At 53.2% G+C, this 16,045-nt stretch overlaps 1 protein-coding gene and 1 non-coding gene across 2 annotated transcripts in view; both read right to left on the bottom strand.

Moving 5' to 3' along the window:
- Window positions 1–6,744: 6,744 nt before the first annotated feature.
- On the bottom strand, window positions 6,745–6,908 carry LOC133770742 (U1 spliceosomal RNA). Its single transcript, XR_009867442.1, has one exon. It is a non-coding gene; the product is annotated as a U1 spliceosomal RNA (small nuclear RNA).
- A 6,240-nt stretch (window positions 6,909–13,148) lies between these two features.
- Window positions 13,149–16,045, bottom strand: part of SNX6 (sorting nexin 6) — a 60,552-nt gene continuing 57,655 nt past the window's right edge. Inside the window, exon 14 of the mRNA XM_062205288.1 lies at window positions 13,149–14,909. Within this exon, the coding sequence (XP_062061272.1) occupies window positions 14,856–14,909 (54 nt within the window). The 3' untranslated portion in view covers window positions 13,149–14,855. The remainder of the gene's footprint in view (window positions 14,910–16,045) is intronic.

Genomic DNA, 16,045 nt, shown 5'->3' with positions numbered 1-16,045 from the left:
ACATTGCCTTTGTGGGTTTAATTGATACGGGGGCTGATGCCACTGTCTTAAAAACTAGGGACGCAAGAAAAATGCAACATTGGTGTTGGAGGATTAAAATTGGCTGTAATGCCGGCGCCGTGGCTCAACAGGCTAATCCTCCGCCTTGCGGCGCCGGCACGCCGGGTTCTAGTCCCGGTTGGGGCACCGATCCTGTCCCGGTTGCCCCTCTTCCAGGCCAGCTCTCTGCTGTGGCTAGGGAGTGCAGTGGAGGATGGCCCAAGTCCTTGGGTCCTGTACCCCATGGGAGACCAGGAGAAGCACCTGGCTCCTGCCATCGGATCAGCGCGGTGCGCCGGCCGCAGCGCGCTACCGCGGCGGCCATTGGAGGGTGAACCAACGGCAAAAGGAAGACCTTTCTCTCTGTCTCTCTCTCTCTCACTGTCCACTCTGCCTGTCAAAAAAAAAAAAAAAAATTGGCTGTAACGTGACGAGATGACAGTGGAGCTACGGGAACCATCTTCCCGCTAATTGCTGAGGTTTCCATGACCTTATGGGGGTGAGATGTGTTCTCACAAATGCAAGCGGTCCTTACCATGGATCACAAATCTCCATGAGCCAGCAGCTTTAATGGAGCGCCTACAAGTAAGATTCACCCCCAATTCTAGGGGCCACTGCTCACGTCATACAAAAGCCAATTTGCCAATCCCCATTGAATGGAAAAAAACAGGACACATCTGGGTAGAGCAGAGCAGTGGCCAATATTACGACCCAAACTTGGCATCCTTAGAGAACTGGTACAGGAACAACCAGAAAAGGGACACATAGAACCCTCCACTAGGCCTCACAACACGCCCATTTTTTGTGATACCAAAGAAACAGGGAAAATATAGGCTACTAAGTGAGACAGTAAGAAATTTACAATTCCTGGGTTTGTCTATTGCCACAGAAAAGGTATAACATTTTCCTCCCTTTCAATTCTTGGGTTATCAAATCTCCTCCCGTATATCTCCAATGGGCCCAAACCTAAAAGTCAAGCATGAATACTCACTTAATGAACTTCAGCAACTGTGCGGCCAAATCAATTGGCTGCAGCCCTTCCTTCCCCTAACACCTGCAGAGCTTAGACTGCTATTCGATTTACTGACTAAGGGGAACAGCCCTTCTTCAAAAATCACATTGACACCAGCAGTCAAATTAATTCACTGTGGAAAAGATCAGCACCCAGGTGTCATTAAAAACCTTTAGCTATGACCCTCCCTCAGGTGCCTCTGTTTGCCAAGCCCTATCTACCCTCAAGGCCCCCTTAGGAGTTATTTGGCAACAACGCAGGCCACTTTTTTGGGTGAGCACAGCCTGGAGTGAGTGTCGTAAAACAGATACCAAAGTAGATGCCATCCTTATGATGGGACTTAAATTAAGATGTTATGCCAATAAGATATTCAACACAGAGCCATAGTGGTCCTACCCCTATCACAATTAGAGCTGTCCACATCGATGCAGAATAGCACGCTCTTTCAAACGTTAATGATAAATTTCCCAGGACAGGTTGATGATCACCTGCCAGCGGACAGGCTACAACAGACGTTACAAACCTTAGAAACAGACTATCCAAAGCATGCTTCCCCTGCTAATCAACCTATACCCATGGCACCATGTGCGTTTACGGATGCCAACAAGTCACTGTGTGGAATAGTGATCAAATCGTCAACAGAAAAAGATAAGATCCATGTAGAGCCCCACGGGGAGGGGGAGGGGATCAGCACACTTGGGAGAAATAAGGGCAAAGGTCAAGGTTCTACTCCTTAGCCAGGATGGGCCCATAAATACTCAGTACAGGTAGCAAAGACGATCCCTTTTGCAGTCTTAAACCCGACCAATAAGCCAACTGACCAGATGTTCACAACACTTAAAGAGATAACTGAGAATAGAAAACACCCATGGTCCATATCACACATAAGATTACCTACTGGGTTACCTGGCTTTATTTTCCAAGGCAACAAAAAGGTTCATCGTCTTATTGTGGGGAAATTAGGCACAGGAAGCCAGCGCCGTGGCTTATCAGGCTAATCCTCCGCCTTGCGGCGCCAGCACACCAGATTCTAGTCCCAGTTGGGGCGCTGGACTCTATCCCGGTTGCCCCTCTTCCAGGCCAGCTCTCTGCTATGGCCCGGGAAGGCAGTGGAGGATGGCCCAAGTCCTTGGGCCCTGCACCCACATGGGAGACCAGGAGAAGCACCTGGCTCCTGGCTTCAGATCAGCGAGATGCGCCGGCCGCAGCGGCCATTGGAGGGTGAACCAACGGCAAAAAGGAAGACCTTTCTCTCTGTCTCTCTCTCTCTCACTATCCACTCTGCCTGTCAAAAAAAAAAAAAAAAAAAAAAAGAAGAAGAAGAAGAAGAAGAAGAAATTAGGAACAGGAGGCAATTCAAAGATGGCACCTGCAGGGAAATTAGGCACACATGGCAATTCAAAGATGGCGCCCAAAGGAAGTAAGGTGGGCGGTATCCAAAGTCGTTTACCACCAAAGCTGATTGGCCGCGCAGCATCAGGGGAGGTGACAACTGATGACGAGTGTACAGACATATGGCCGGTCCTGTAAAAAGTCACCCTGTAAAATGACCTTTTAAGTAATTGGTTGGTCCTTAAGCCCTGCCCCAGGAATCCTGCGGTCTTGTGCTTTAAACAGCTTTGCTAGCGCAATAAACCGAGTTCTTGCTTGCTTGGCTTGACTCCCTGCTGTGTCTGACTGTCTCCGGGATTGGGAGGCTGGGAACAGGCGAGCGGCGCACTTACCTGTCTTCGGACCCAGTCCATCCTCGTTCGGGTGGACTAAGACCCTGCTCTTATCTCCTGCAATACAGCTTCCAGCGGACACCTAGAACAAGCCCATATTCTACACCAAAAATCTCATGTGTCAGCAAGCAACATAACATTGCTTTTCCCGGAGCTAACAATGAGCCGATGCAAACACCTAGTGCACTCTTGCAAGAACTGTGCACCCCTCGCCCCGTTGGGCCCACTGCAACAAGCAGGAGTGAACCCGCGAGGCCTTGCTCCTAATAAGCTCTGGCAAGTGGACGTCACCCACATGAACTCCTTTGGTAAACTTAAGTTTGTCCATGTGGTGTAGATACTTATTCAAAGGCTGTATTTGCAGCAGCCCAATCTGGAGAAAAGGCTAGTAATGCGATAAAGGTGGTTATATCAGCCATGCTGGTCCTTGGTGTCCCCTGGACCATAAAGACTGATGACGGGCCAGCATACACGTCACAGGAATTTAATTCCTTCCTGAAATCCTGGAACATACAGTCTGCCACCCACAGGTATCCCACACAACCCACAGGGACAGGCAATCATTGGAAGAACTCATAGGACAATTAAAGATCTCTTACAAAGACAGAAAAACAATCATATGCCCCCAGACCCACAGCTTGCTTTGACTGAGGTCCTTTTCGCTATCAATTTTCTTACTTTTGATTCCCAAGGGATCAGCCCAGCTTATAAACACTGGGGACCCTTTCCATCCCAGCCCCCAGCCCCTATGGTTAGGTGGAAAGACCCCCTGACAGGAGAATGGAAGGGCCCACACCCTCTGCTAACCAAAGGTCGAGGATATGCTTGTGTCTTTCCAGAGAATGCGGGACAGCCCATTTGGGTACCAGCCAGAAACATCAAGCCTGCAACTGACAGCCAACCAGAACCAGCTGAACAAGACTGAGAGGCCGCCTTGTTAGCCGGCGCACCTGCCCTATCATCCTACCCTGAGAAACTGCCCACAGCCGCATCCGCTACTGCTTTATACCCACTAGCTCTGGTCAGGCACTCAAACGGCCCACAGCCTGTGTGCGGTCATGCCGTTCCTGATTACCATTGTTCCTCATTCCGACCCCAATCTGAGCCAGCACTCCTGTGGTCTCCTGTTTTGAGCACTGGTTAGTCAATGACAGGTAATGAAGAACCGAAGTGACTCCATTTTAAAACAAACAAAAAGCAAGCAGCCTCCCTTTCCCATAGCAGACCTGAGTCCTTGAAAAAGCAGGCATTCAGGCATTCCGGAGATATCAAAGCTTACCAGGGACAGCTAGCTCGGTAGACCAAGGAAAGCACAGTAGAGACTGCTAAACAAAGTAACTCCCTGCACCTGAAGCTTCCCTGCTGTAAGCCCCCCTGCTGTAACTCCCTGCACCTGAAGCTTCCATGCTGTATGTAACTCTTTTTTCCTGCCGATGTAGCTCTTTTTTCATTTAAAAACTCTCCCTAACAAAGATGGGGGCCTCACTCCTTCCTCCGCTGTGCCGGTTGGTTGGATGGTTGTACTCCGAATAAACCTTGCTTTTGCGGTTCGGTGTGATCGACTCTCTGGGGGTCTCTGCGGGGATCTAACGATCTGGGCACAACGTATTTTTTGGTGCCCAACAGTAAGATCCCTGGGGGACAACCTAAGACAGGCACAGCCGCGTACAGAGACCACATGGAAACGGGGTCAACAATGGTATGTATGGCCAAGAATCATGCCTGCCGTTGCTCAAAAATAAACGAGAAGGGGGAAATGTGGTGGAATGCGAAGGCCATGCCAAGATGGCCGCTGGCAAGCTAGCAGCATCAGTTACTCGGGAGTGGCTTCGAACCCACCTGGCAGCAGAGCCTTCCTGGCAACAGGCTGTGATTGGATGGCTTTGGATACTGCCTGGCAACAGGCTGTTATCGGTTAGGGCGTAGACCTCCCTTGACCGGATTGGCTGCCTTGGCTATTTAAGCTGCTGTACCAACTGAAATGAGCGACTCCCCCAGCGATCCCTTCTGGCCCGCTTTCAGCCGACTCCCGGGGCCTGTGTGGTGACTCCGCACCTCTGCCCCCACCCAGATGTTGTATAGCCAAACTTGTTCAACTGTATAAAAACCGTAACGACCTGTGCCTGGTGCGGACATCGGACCAAACTCGAGTTTGAAATAAAACTTGAGCTTGCAGCAGCCTCGGTTCCTGGTGGTGTTAATTGGTGGGCATCGGACATTTCGGGTACAACATTTGTTATCACTGCGGCGGCTGAGGGGACCAGGAAACGCATCTGCTTGCTTAGTGGTGGCCGACGACCTCTGCGAAGAGGTCTGCACGCGGCCCTGCCTCAGTTTCTCGTCCGTGCTTCCCAGGCCGCGCGGCTGCCATGGGGAACTGAATCTCCTTCCGGGCTCGCTGACGAGCAGATGACGGGTCGGAGGCTCGGTCCCTGCCTGTCACTGCAGCAGCTCTCTCTCCCTGCCGCAGGGGTGTCCTTGCTGTCCCCTCCCACACACACACACACACAGTGTTCCTTTTCTTCCTTCCTTTTCCAAGGGTAATTTTATTTATTTGAGCGGCAGAGCTACGGAGAGATGGAGACACAGAGAGAAAGACGTCCATCCCCCTGGGTCACACTCCCCAAATGGCCAGAGCTGGGCCGGCCTGAAGCCAGGAGCCAGGAGCTCCCTCAGGGTCTCCCACGCGGGTCAGGGGCCCAGACACTCGGGCCATGACTTCCACTGCAGTGCGGAGCTGCACCGAAGATTAGCAGCCGCGACTCCTCCCGACGCCCCTATGGGAGGCCGGTGTGGCAGGCGGAGGCTCCAACCTACTAGGCCCACAAGAGTATTTCTAACTGCGATTTCCCTGTGAGACAGTGGGATTCTTGCGCGGGCTGGGCTCAGAGCTACACAGCTGGGAACCTGCTGTCCGGTAATGCACATTTGGACGCCTAGGACAGCCAGGTGTCATTTTAGCCAACTAACCATGGGCGGAACCCTCAGCGAAACGAACAAGAATCCCTCCTGGGTGACGTTGGAAAACAGGTAGAGGGCCCGGCGCTGTGAGTTCAGTGGTCACGGCGCTCACTGGGGCTCTCGACCCTCCGTCCCAGGAAATCTCGCAAAGGTGAGGCCCAAGGGTCCCATTGAAAGTAGCCCCTACTTGGCACAAGAACCATCCCCTCAGAGCATGCTCCAATGATTGGAAATCTTCCCACCAGCCCTATCTATCAGATATCATAATTAGATCTGGGGTTCACCTCAGTCTTTCAACAATTAACACTAAGAAATCATTCAAACATCTTCCTGGGTTTTGAAAGACCACTCCTACTCAACTCATAACATGTTTAGGTTTCTTTATTACATATGAATAATATCACAATATTAAGTGATGACTGTTAAAATTAACACTTCCAAAGAATTTATTTTTTGCTTTTCTGCATCTATTTATGATAATTTGTCCTTGTGTTACTACTTAAAATATGTCATTTATTTAAGCTATTAGCCATCTAAATTAATATTCCAAATACTTGTGATATGAAATTATTGCCATATGCATGTTGAATGTATCTTGTATGTTGAAGCATTTTATAAAAAATAAAAGTGTTAATTATTAAAAAAAAAAAAAAAAAAAAAAGCCCCTATTGGGAAGGCCGCCTTCCAGGGCCCCATCATCAACCAGCGGCAGGCCAGGATCCCGGAACCCAGCTTCCCCGGGGGGAAAGGTCTGATGCGGCTCCGCGTGCTGTAACTCCAAACACCTGACTCTGCTTTTGCGTGCTTGTAGCAAGAAAGTGGACATGGCGAGAAAGCAGCCAATACCCACATCGGAATGGCTGGGCTCCCGCCGTGGAACAGTGCAACGGCAAGCTCAAAAATCAAATCCCCGCTTTCTCTTGAGAATCTTGTGCCACTCAACACACCTCAAGCCCGAAATGCACCACAGCGGGTAGTATAAAGTTCTGACTTTCAAACCGAGAAAATCAGGGGAGAGCGCGAACGCAGTCCCCCACTACCACAAATTATGCAGTCGAGTTTCCCGCATTTGGGGAAATCGCAGAGGTCAGCACATCCGGAGTGCAATGGATAAGCCTCGCCCTGGGAAAACCACCTTCGTGATCATGGTATCTCCCCTGCCAGGTAAGTATGAGGTGCTCGCCCCAGCACACCCCGCACCCTGCCACCCGACCCACTCTCAGCGCACGGTCACTTCACGCACGCGGAATCCACGCTCTCCCGGGCCCTTCCCGCTAGCCTCGCCGCTCGGAAACCCACAGAGCGGCCCCGGCCTGGTGCCCACGCGGGACGCGGAGGCCCGGATCCCTCGCGCCCGGCAGCCTCTGCGCGCCCTGCTCGTCTGCATGCGCCACGCCCCTGGCGGTGACGTCCCCACCGCTCGCGTCCCTGCCCTGGCCCCGCGCCCGGCCTTCGGAGCCCAGCTCGGGACTGGCGCCTGTGGCGCGCGGGGCTGGTCCAGGACCGCGCGCAGCCGCGCCTGGGGGGCCCTGAAGGGGACCTCCGCGAGGTCCTCGCCGCCCAGTGTTGGGCGGACCCTCCCCACGGACAGGTCACGACTCGGCTTCGCTCTGACCCCTCCTCTCCTGGAAAACAAAGACACACCGCAGCCCGCGGGGTTGTGAGCTGCCCGACAGAACTCACGGGGCGCCATTCGCACAGGCGCTCGCCTCCGGCCCTCAGTCAACCGAGGCGCCTTCTCCGTCCCTCTCACTGGGAAGTCGGTTGTGCCCGGCGCCTCCACGCCAGGCCGCCCGTGTCGTTTCAGCCAGCACAGCGCCCACGCCCAGCAACCCTTAAACTGGGGTCAAATCCCCCTCCTCCCCCTCCTCCGGATCCGACCCGGAAGACAGGAAGGCGGGAGAGGGACAGCCTGGTTTCCCGTGAGCGCGCGCGGGTGGCTGCGTGTCCACGAGCGGCCCACAGCGCCTTTGCAGCGCCCGGGGCTTCCCAGGCGGCCCCGCCGCGGGGAGGCCCGCGGCCACCTCTGAAACGCAAGAGTTCCAGAGAGAGAGGGGGGACGGGCAGAGGTCCCCCAGCCACTGCTTCGCTTCCCAGGCAGCCGCCGCGGCCAGGGCTGGGCAGGGCCGAAGCCAGGAGCTTCACCCGGCCGTCCCGCGTGGCTGGCCGGGCCCGAGCGCCTGGGCCGTCTTCCGCTGCTTCTCCCAGCGGGTTAGCAGGGAGCCGGGACCGCACCGGGACGCCCGCCGGGGTCGCAGGCCGGCCTCCGTCGACCTCCTCATGGTCCACCCGCGGAACGGAGGGTGTGGTTGGCGCTGAGTGGCCGGTTGGCGTCCCAGCCGCTCCACTTCCGATCCTACTGGTGTCCCTGAGAGGTGAAGGTAGCCCAAGTACGCGCGGGTCCCTGCCACTCACAGGGGACACCTGCCTGCACTGTGGCGGTCACGGCTCCTGGCTTGGGCCTGGCCCGGCCCTCACTGTCGTTGCCATTTAGGGAGTGAACTGGCAGTTGGTTCTCTCTCTCTCTCTCTCTCTCTCCGCCCAACACTGCCTTTCTTATAAATACTGTTTTGTAAGTAAAGGAACGTAGTCGCCTATCCATGAGCGGGATCACGATTCCCCGGGGAAGATTTTCACCTGTGTGCCTGCCTCCTTCAGGTCCCCAGGAGGCCTCTCCTTCGCGTCACTGTGGGCCGTGGGAGAGGGGCGACCCCTTCCTACCGCCGTAAGGGCTCGGCTGAGACCCCCGCACCAGAATCCCGGTTGACACGAGAAAAGCCTCACCCATCTGATCCGCCTTTACACGGCGCCAGCCCGCGGACTGAGAACCGGAGGCTGACGACGCTGAGCCGACAGCTTCAGGAACGCGTGCAGGGGCACGGGGAGGCGGGGTTGCACCCGCAGGGGCCGAGCTGAGGCTGGTAACCGCGCGGGAAACCCAGCCAGGCCTGCCTGGGCTCCTCCTGCCCTCCGCGCGGCGGGGCGGGGCGGGGCGGGGCGGCCGGACCTCTTCCCGCGCCCGGGTCCCAGGCGTCCTGGCCGGCTCGCAGACCGGGAGGCCTGGGGAGACTGGGGCTACACCTTTAGGCTTTGCGTCTTGCTTTGGGTTAAGGTGCTAGGACGCCCCTTGGGGAGAGGAATCCTAGTTTCTGTGTCTTGCCGCGAGCGAGCGGTGGGGCGAGGGGAAAGCGAGACACGGGGACGGGAGGCGGTCAGAGCAGCTTTGCTCAGAGGCTTCTATTTCGGGGAAAAGTCATGAAATCTATGCTTCGTTTTTTCCGTACTACGCTGCGTCTACGGAGTAGGAAAACAATCAGATCTGAGGGGCCGGCTCGGTGGCACGGCGGGTTCAGCCCCCGCCTGAGACGCCAGCATCCCGCATGGGGCACGGGCTGGCGTCCCGGCTGCTCCGCTTCAGATCCAGCTCCCTGCTGCTGGGCCCGAGAGCAGCGGAAGACGCCCGAGAGCTTGGGCCCCTGCCACCCGCGGGGAGACCCGGGTGCGGTCCCGGGGTCCCGGTTTCGGCTTCGCTCGGCCCCAACCTTCGTGGCCCTCTGGGGAGTTGCAAGATCCCTCTCTTTCCTTAGGTAACTCCGCCTTTCAAATACATACATGCCCCTTTAAAACACTTATTTGAAAGGCGGAGTGCCAGAGAGGTGGCAGTGGGGGAACTGCAGAGCCTACGCTCTTCCGTCGTCGGCTGCTTGGCTCCTCCAGCGCCTGCTGCAGCCAGGAGCCCGGAATCCATCTGGGCCTCCCCTGCGCTTGGCAGGAACCCCTCACCCACCCACCCGCTGCCTGGCTGGCGCCTTAGCGGGAAGCTGCACGAACTGCGGAGCAGCCCCGCCGGATCCAGGCGCTGCGATCCGGGAGGGGGCGTCCCAAGCGCCGGCTCTGCCTGCTCCGTGATCCCTGCTGCTCCTACGCCCGTTTCTGAAGACCCCTGACACCTCGCAAGGCGGCTGGGTGCAACCCTAGTTGACAACCAGACACGCAGGAGGCACGCGATGGCACAGCACCCCCGGAGCGGTCTAAGGCGGAGCAGCGTCCCCGGTCGAGGGGCCCTCTCACAAGGCTTCAGAGCTCGGGTGAGGCAGCCCGCGGCCAAAGCGCTTTCTGCAGGAGAGGAAAAACAGCAAGACTTTCAGGAGCCTGTCGCCGGCGGGAGGCCTACAGGACCCGGAGCTGAGCGCTCCTGCAGGGAGAGAGAGAGGAGTCGCGGTTCCCCGACGTCCAGCCTCCTGCAGGCCTAAGGACGGGGGCGATGGCAAGAGCAGAAACCAGGAGTCCAAGCAGGTCGTGGCTGAGGTGCGGCCGCGATCTTGGGCTGGGTTTGGGCCGCACCGAGTTTGGGTTGCCGGTGGTACGGCAGCTGGAGGCGTCCGGCGGGTGATGGGCAGCGTCACGGGCGGCGGGCAGGGCAGAGGCTGACGCAGGCGGGCGGGCGTCGGATGGCTCCCGAGTGGGGTTCAGGCTGAGCACAACGGGAGGAAACAGTCTCACGCCCGACGGGGCCATCCGTCTCTGCTCACGCATCCCCTGGAGCTGCAGGAGGCCGGAGCAAGGGCTGGGACAGGGGCGACACGGAGAAAAGGCCGCTTTTGGAGTTCCGGCCACTGTCTCCCTTAGCAACTAGAGCTCTGTTCTGTAGCTCATCTGAGACACTGCCCGTGGAGTATTCGTGTCAGACACTGATGGGGGGAGGGGGGGCTGTTATTACATTTGGCACGAGGTAGCTGCTGCTTTCACCCAGGCTGAGGCTGTGGAAGGCAACGTTGCTGGTTCGTGTAGTTGCGTTCCTGCCAGCTACGTGAAAGGCGCACGAATCCCAGCTTCGGCCTGGCTCAGCCCTGGCTGTTGCAATGCCAGCATCCTGTACTGGAGTGCTTGTTGGGAGTCCTGGCGGTTCTGCTTGCAATTCAGCTCCTTGCTAATGCGCCAGGAAAGCAGGAGATGGCCTAAGGATTTGTTTAAATATATATGTGTGTGTTTTTTAAAAGATTTATGAGAGGCAGTCACAGAGGGAGAAAGGTCTTCCGTCTGCTGGTTCACTCCTCAAATGGCTGCAATGGCCCTGAGCTGCGCTGAGCCAAAGCCAGGAGCCGGGAGTTTCTTCCGGGTCTCCCACGTGGGTGCAGGGGCCCAAACACTTGGGCCATCTTCCACTGCTTTCCCAGGCCATAGCAGAGAGCTGGATGGGAAAAGGGGCAGCTGGGACACAAACCGGCACCCGTATGGGATGCTGGCTCCACAGATGGTGGCTCAGCCTAAGCCACAGTGCCGGCCCTGGCCCAAGTTTTGGCCCATCACACACATGGGAGATGGAGTTCTGGGCACCTGGCTTTGGCCTGGACCAGCCTTGGCCATTGTAGCTAAGTGGGAGTGAAACAGTGGATGGAAGACCTTCTCTGTCTTTCCCTGTCACAGTAAATAAATAAAAACATTTTCCCTCTGTTTTGCTACCTGGAAGTGACTGAGGCTTGGAGCTGTAGCAGCCGAGACATATTCTGAAGCAACGTGGCAGGCCAGCCAGGGAGAGTTTACACCTGGCTAGGAAGAGCAGAAGGGCCATAACAGCTGCACCAGCCAAAACTGCTTCTGCTGCATCCTGGATGAGCAGTCGGCCCCACCTGTCCAAGCTGCTCATGTAGCCACCTGTATGAGCTAAAGATGGGGAATGGTGGTGGTACATGTGTTCTAAACTGTTTGAAATCCCTGAATTGTTCCTTCTTCGCTTTTTTCTTTCTAAGCCAACTTCCCTCCTCCTTACTCACGCTATTTGTTGTACTGTACCCCATTTCAAAAATATCAGTTTGAGCTCAAGAGCTTTACTATAAGATTTTAATATTTAAGATTTGGGGCTGGCTCCATGGCATAGCTGGTAAAGCCATTGTCAGCAGTGCTGGTATCCCACATGGGTGCTGGTTTGAGACCTACTGCTCCACTTCCGATCCAGTTCTCTGCTGTGGCCTGGGAAATAAGTGGAAGATGGCCCAAGTGCTTGGGACCCTGCACCCACATGGGAAAGCAGGGAAAAGCAGCTCCTGACTCCTGGCTCCAGATCAGCCTGCTCTGGCTGTTGTGGCCATTTGGGGAGTGAACCAGCGGATGGAAACTGTTTCTACCTCTGTAATTCTGCCTTTCAAATAAATAAAATCTTTAAAAAATAAACTGAAGATTTTCCAAACTAAGTACACCTCACCTCGTCTACTGTATACTTTCCTGTGCGATTTCATCTCCACCCCTTCACCTCCCCTGCATACACCCCTCTCCCTGAATTGTTTCTACTATAGCTGACTCTCCAGGCTACTCCCACTGCCTGGACCACTCCTCGTCCCCTCATCCCACAGGGCATGGCCATCACCTCCCACAAGTCAACTCTGCTTCTGGTCTCCAAGGGCTCTCTTGGACTGAACGCAGAGAAACCCTTCATGCAGAGCTTTTTCTGTACCACTAGGTGTCTTCTCGTTTCAATTTTGTGCCACCAGATGGTCAAATATTAAGCAAATGCTTCAGCAATGAATCTAGGGCTGGCTGTTTTTATCAGGGACAAAAACGGTGAGCTATTGATGGTACAAGGACAAAAAGCCTTAGATCCTACTGACTCCTCACATACATAACAGCAAGCAGGACCCCCATTCTCTGCCCTGTATACAGCCCCACCCTGTGTTGACCAGCCCTGCGCTGCCTGGACTGCTGAACACACCATTACCTGAAGAGTTCAGCTATCAGCCCGAGTGGTCTCCTCCCAACTCAGCCTGAGTTCAGCCGCAGCCTCAGCCAAACCCCTCCCCCCTCACAGTGGATCTCACAGGACCTCTAGAACGAGCCCGAGCTCTCCCTCCATCCTGGCAGCCCAGCTTTAGCTCAGACCCCCCCATCCCCTCCGGCCACTTTGTACCATATAAACCACTTGTCTGTAAGGGAAGGTGCTCGCTCTCTGCTGTGTGTTCACTGATAACTCTCTGCCATACATTCACCTGGGACTGACCCCCACCCCCAGGCTTTATTCCTCAGAATAAAGGTCTGGCTTTGGCTTCATACTCTGCCTCTTCTTTCCTGACAGCTACGTAATGAGTATTTCAGTTGTTCAATATTTCCTTAGTTTGCTCTTCAGGGAGTCATATACATTCTTTACCTTATTTATAAGTTTTGTTAGTGAGAAGGCCTTCCTTAGTGCAACTGTCAATTCAGTGTGTATATTAAATACCCTCTCCAACACACACACACGCTGCTTCCAGCACACTCCCAACCTCACAACAAGCACTTAAAAAATGCAAACCATAGGCCAAGGAGTGCATCTTCCATTCAACCGCCTCCACAAAAGACCACTTGCCAACGGGTGAGTGAACACCGTGGAACCTGTCGCCCTGCACTTGCTATTTGTTTGCATTTACACAGCGTCTCTTCACTTTTCCAAAGCATGGTTACCAACATTTATTAATCCTCACAACATCCCTGTGAGGTAGGTCAACATGTCCTTTGTAGTAGCGAACTGAGGCAGAAGTCAAGTGAACCTGCTCAACTCTGGCTTGAGGCCACAGGGCAGAAGGCGAAGGGGCTGGGTCTGAATCCTGAAGTCAGGCCTCAGTCCTGGGTCACCCACTGCTGGACTTCGCAGGAGCGTATTTTTACCAGTGAAGATTACATGAAGGACAAAACACACAGATCTCTCAGCCAAGAGAAAAACCAACAGTTCAAACAGCACTGGGGAACATGTCAGTTAGACCAGCACACGAGAGGACATGGAGAGCACATGCTGCTGAGAAAGGCTGGGATCACCACGACTGGCGATGAGACCGAGACCAGGCCTTCTTCAGAACGGCTTGGGACAATGTAAACGAATTAGGAACCCATCCAAGGGGTGACCAGCCCACATGCCTGTGGTTTCCAAACGGGAGAAAAGTTAGACAAAGAGTGAAAAAAACCCAAGCACTCAATCTAACTTAAAACTAGGAATGACAATAATGTTCATTCACATTAGAAAGGCCAATAACATTTTTAATATAACTACTGGCAAATGGTATCCTATCATATACCAAATTTTATCCAAAATATTCTACTTTTTCCCTTACGGGTAAGTGTATTCCTTTTAGCAGACCTCTTTCCCTCTACGTACCATTTTACACACTGGCATGGTAACTACCGAGTGGACTGGCGGCCTGTGTCTCATATCTAACTGACCGGGCCAGGGACGGAATCCAGGAAACCTAAATAGACTGTTGTCTGCTCCTTGTTTCAGAAACAGCCATCTCTCACCTGCCCTGCCCAGTTCCTACTTCTGTGGAGTACACACAGAGGAGCAGTTCCTTCTTTTGTGGAGGGAATGGTGAACTTGGTTCAATATGCCATTTTAAAAGAGGTAAGAAAAAAGAAAAACTAAAACCTGCACTGTAAAGCATAACGTAGGAGTAGATTTATTACAGCTACTCCAGATTTCAGAGTGATACCATGACCACAGAGTTAAAAATATCACTGTTATCGCTGGTTATTTTACAATAATTGGTTTAGTCTACAAGTTTAAGGCAAACATACTAATGCATTTGCTTTTCTTCAGAAATCATACTTATAAAGATACATAAAGTTTGTCTCAAAACTTCTAAGAAATGTTAATTAAAAATAAGTATGATCACGATGCTTTGCCAGGATACATGAACGAACCAAGGTGGTATACAATGTGTTTTAAAACAAAATTTAAAAAAAACTCAAGAAAGGCAATCTCTGTCTTGTTTGGACAATGTATTTTGGAAGGGTTAAACTTCAGAAATCACTTAAAGGTAAATAAGATTGGCAGCCATAAGGAATACTATTTATAAAATAAACACAGTTATAGAAAGTACTTTAAAAAGACTGAACTTTGGGCTTCTGAGTAGGACAAGCGCACAAAGATGGATGACTGTCCCTGGGAAGACAGTGCAGGGACACACCACAGACTGGCATCACCTGTGCACGGTGGTGTTGCTCCCTTATGGACTTTTTCAGAAAAAGAAGAGTAGATGCACTTTCAGCTGCTTTTTTGTTGTTGTTTCCAGTGAGCATAAATGGCTAACATCATTAAGAAAACAAAAAGTAAAATTGGAAGGAAGGCAGCCCTTTTTAGCAGGAAGGTGGAATAAGCCTTATGTATCTCCATTTAACACTGCCAGGCAGTTCTGCAGCAACTGTAGGTTACCCTAAAAAAGGGGGGAAAATATGAAATAAAAAATTTTACAAACAATTTATTTATTTTCATTTAAAAGACAGTCACGGCGGGGGGGTGGGGTGGGGGGTGGGATGGGGGTGGAGACAGACACACCAATCTTCCATCCACTGATTCAATCTCCAAATCCCCCTAAATGGCTGCAATGGCTGGGGCTGGCCAGGCTAATGCGAGGAACCAGGAGCTTCTTCTGGGTCTCCCATATGGGTACCAGGGACCCAAGCACTTGGGCCATTATGTGCTGCTTTCCCAGGCACATTGGCATGGAACAGGATTAGAAGCAGAGCAGCTGGGACTTGGACTGGAGCCCAAATGGGATGCTGCCATTGCAGGTGGCAGCTTAACTATCTACAACACCAACCTTAAAACAAAAAAAAATTTTTTTGTTTATTTATTTATTTGACAGGTAGAGTTTTAGACAGTGAGAGAGACAGACAGAGAGAAAGGTCTTCCCTCTGCTGGTTCACTCCCCAAATGGCCGCCACGGCCAGTGCTGTGCCGATCCGAAGCCAGGAGCCAGGCGCTTCCTCCTGGTCTCCCATGTGGGTGCAGGGCCCAAGCACTTGGGCCACAGCAGAGAGCTGGACTGGAAGAGGAGCAACCGGGACTAGAACCTGGCGCCCATATGAGATGCTGGCGCCACAGGCAGAGGATTAACCATGTGAGCCACGGCGCCGGCCCCAAAAATAAAAATTTCTACGCTCATTTACAAAACCACTAAGAAACATCAGGCTCTGGGTTTCTCAACTACAGCACTACTGACACTTATCATTCTTTTTTTTTTTTTTTTTTAATTCTTTTACCAGGTACTCTTTAAGATTTTTATTTATTTATTTATTTGAAAGGTAGAGTTACAGACAGTGAGAGGGAGAGACAAGAGAGATCTTCCATCTGCTGGTTCACTCCTCAAATAGCCACAACGGCCAGAGCTGGGCCGATCTAAAGCCAGAAGCTTCTCCTGGGTCTCCCACCTGGGTGCACAGCCACACTCAAGTGGTCAGGCTATCTTCTACTGCTTTCCCAGGCCATCAGTAGAGAGCTGGATCAAAGAGGAGCAGCCGGGACTAGAACAAGTACCCATATGGGATGTCTGTGCCACAGGTGGAGGAT

Source organism: Lepus europaeus, chromosome 11 (assembly GCF_033115175.1).
Source record: "Lepus europaeus isolate LE1 chromosome 11, mLepTim1.pri, whole genome shotgun sequence".
Lineage (NCBI taxonomy): Eukaryota > Metazoa > Chordata > Mammalia > Lagomorpha > Leporidae > Lepus > Lepus europaeus.
The sequence above is the reverse complement of the archived record's forward strand: the minus strand, read 5'-3'. Positions and strand labels throughout refer to the sequence as shown.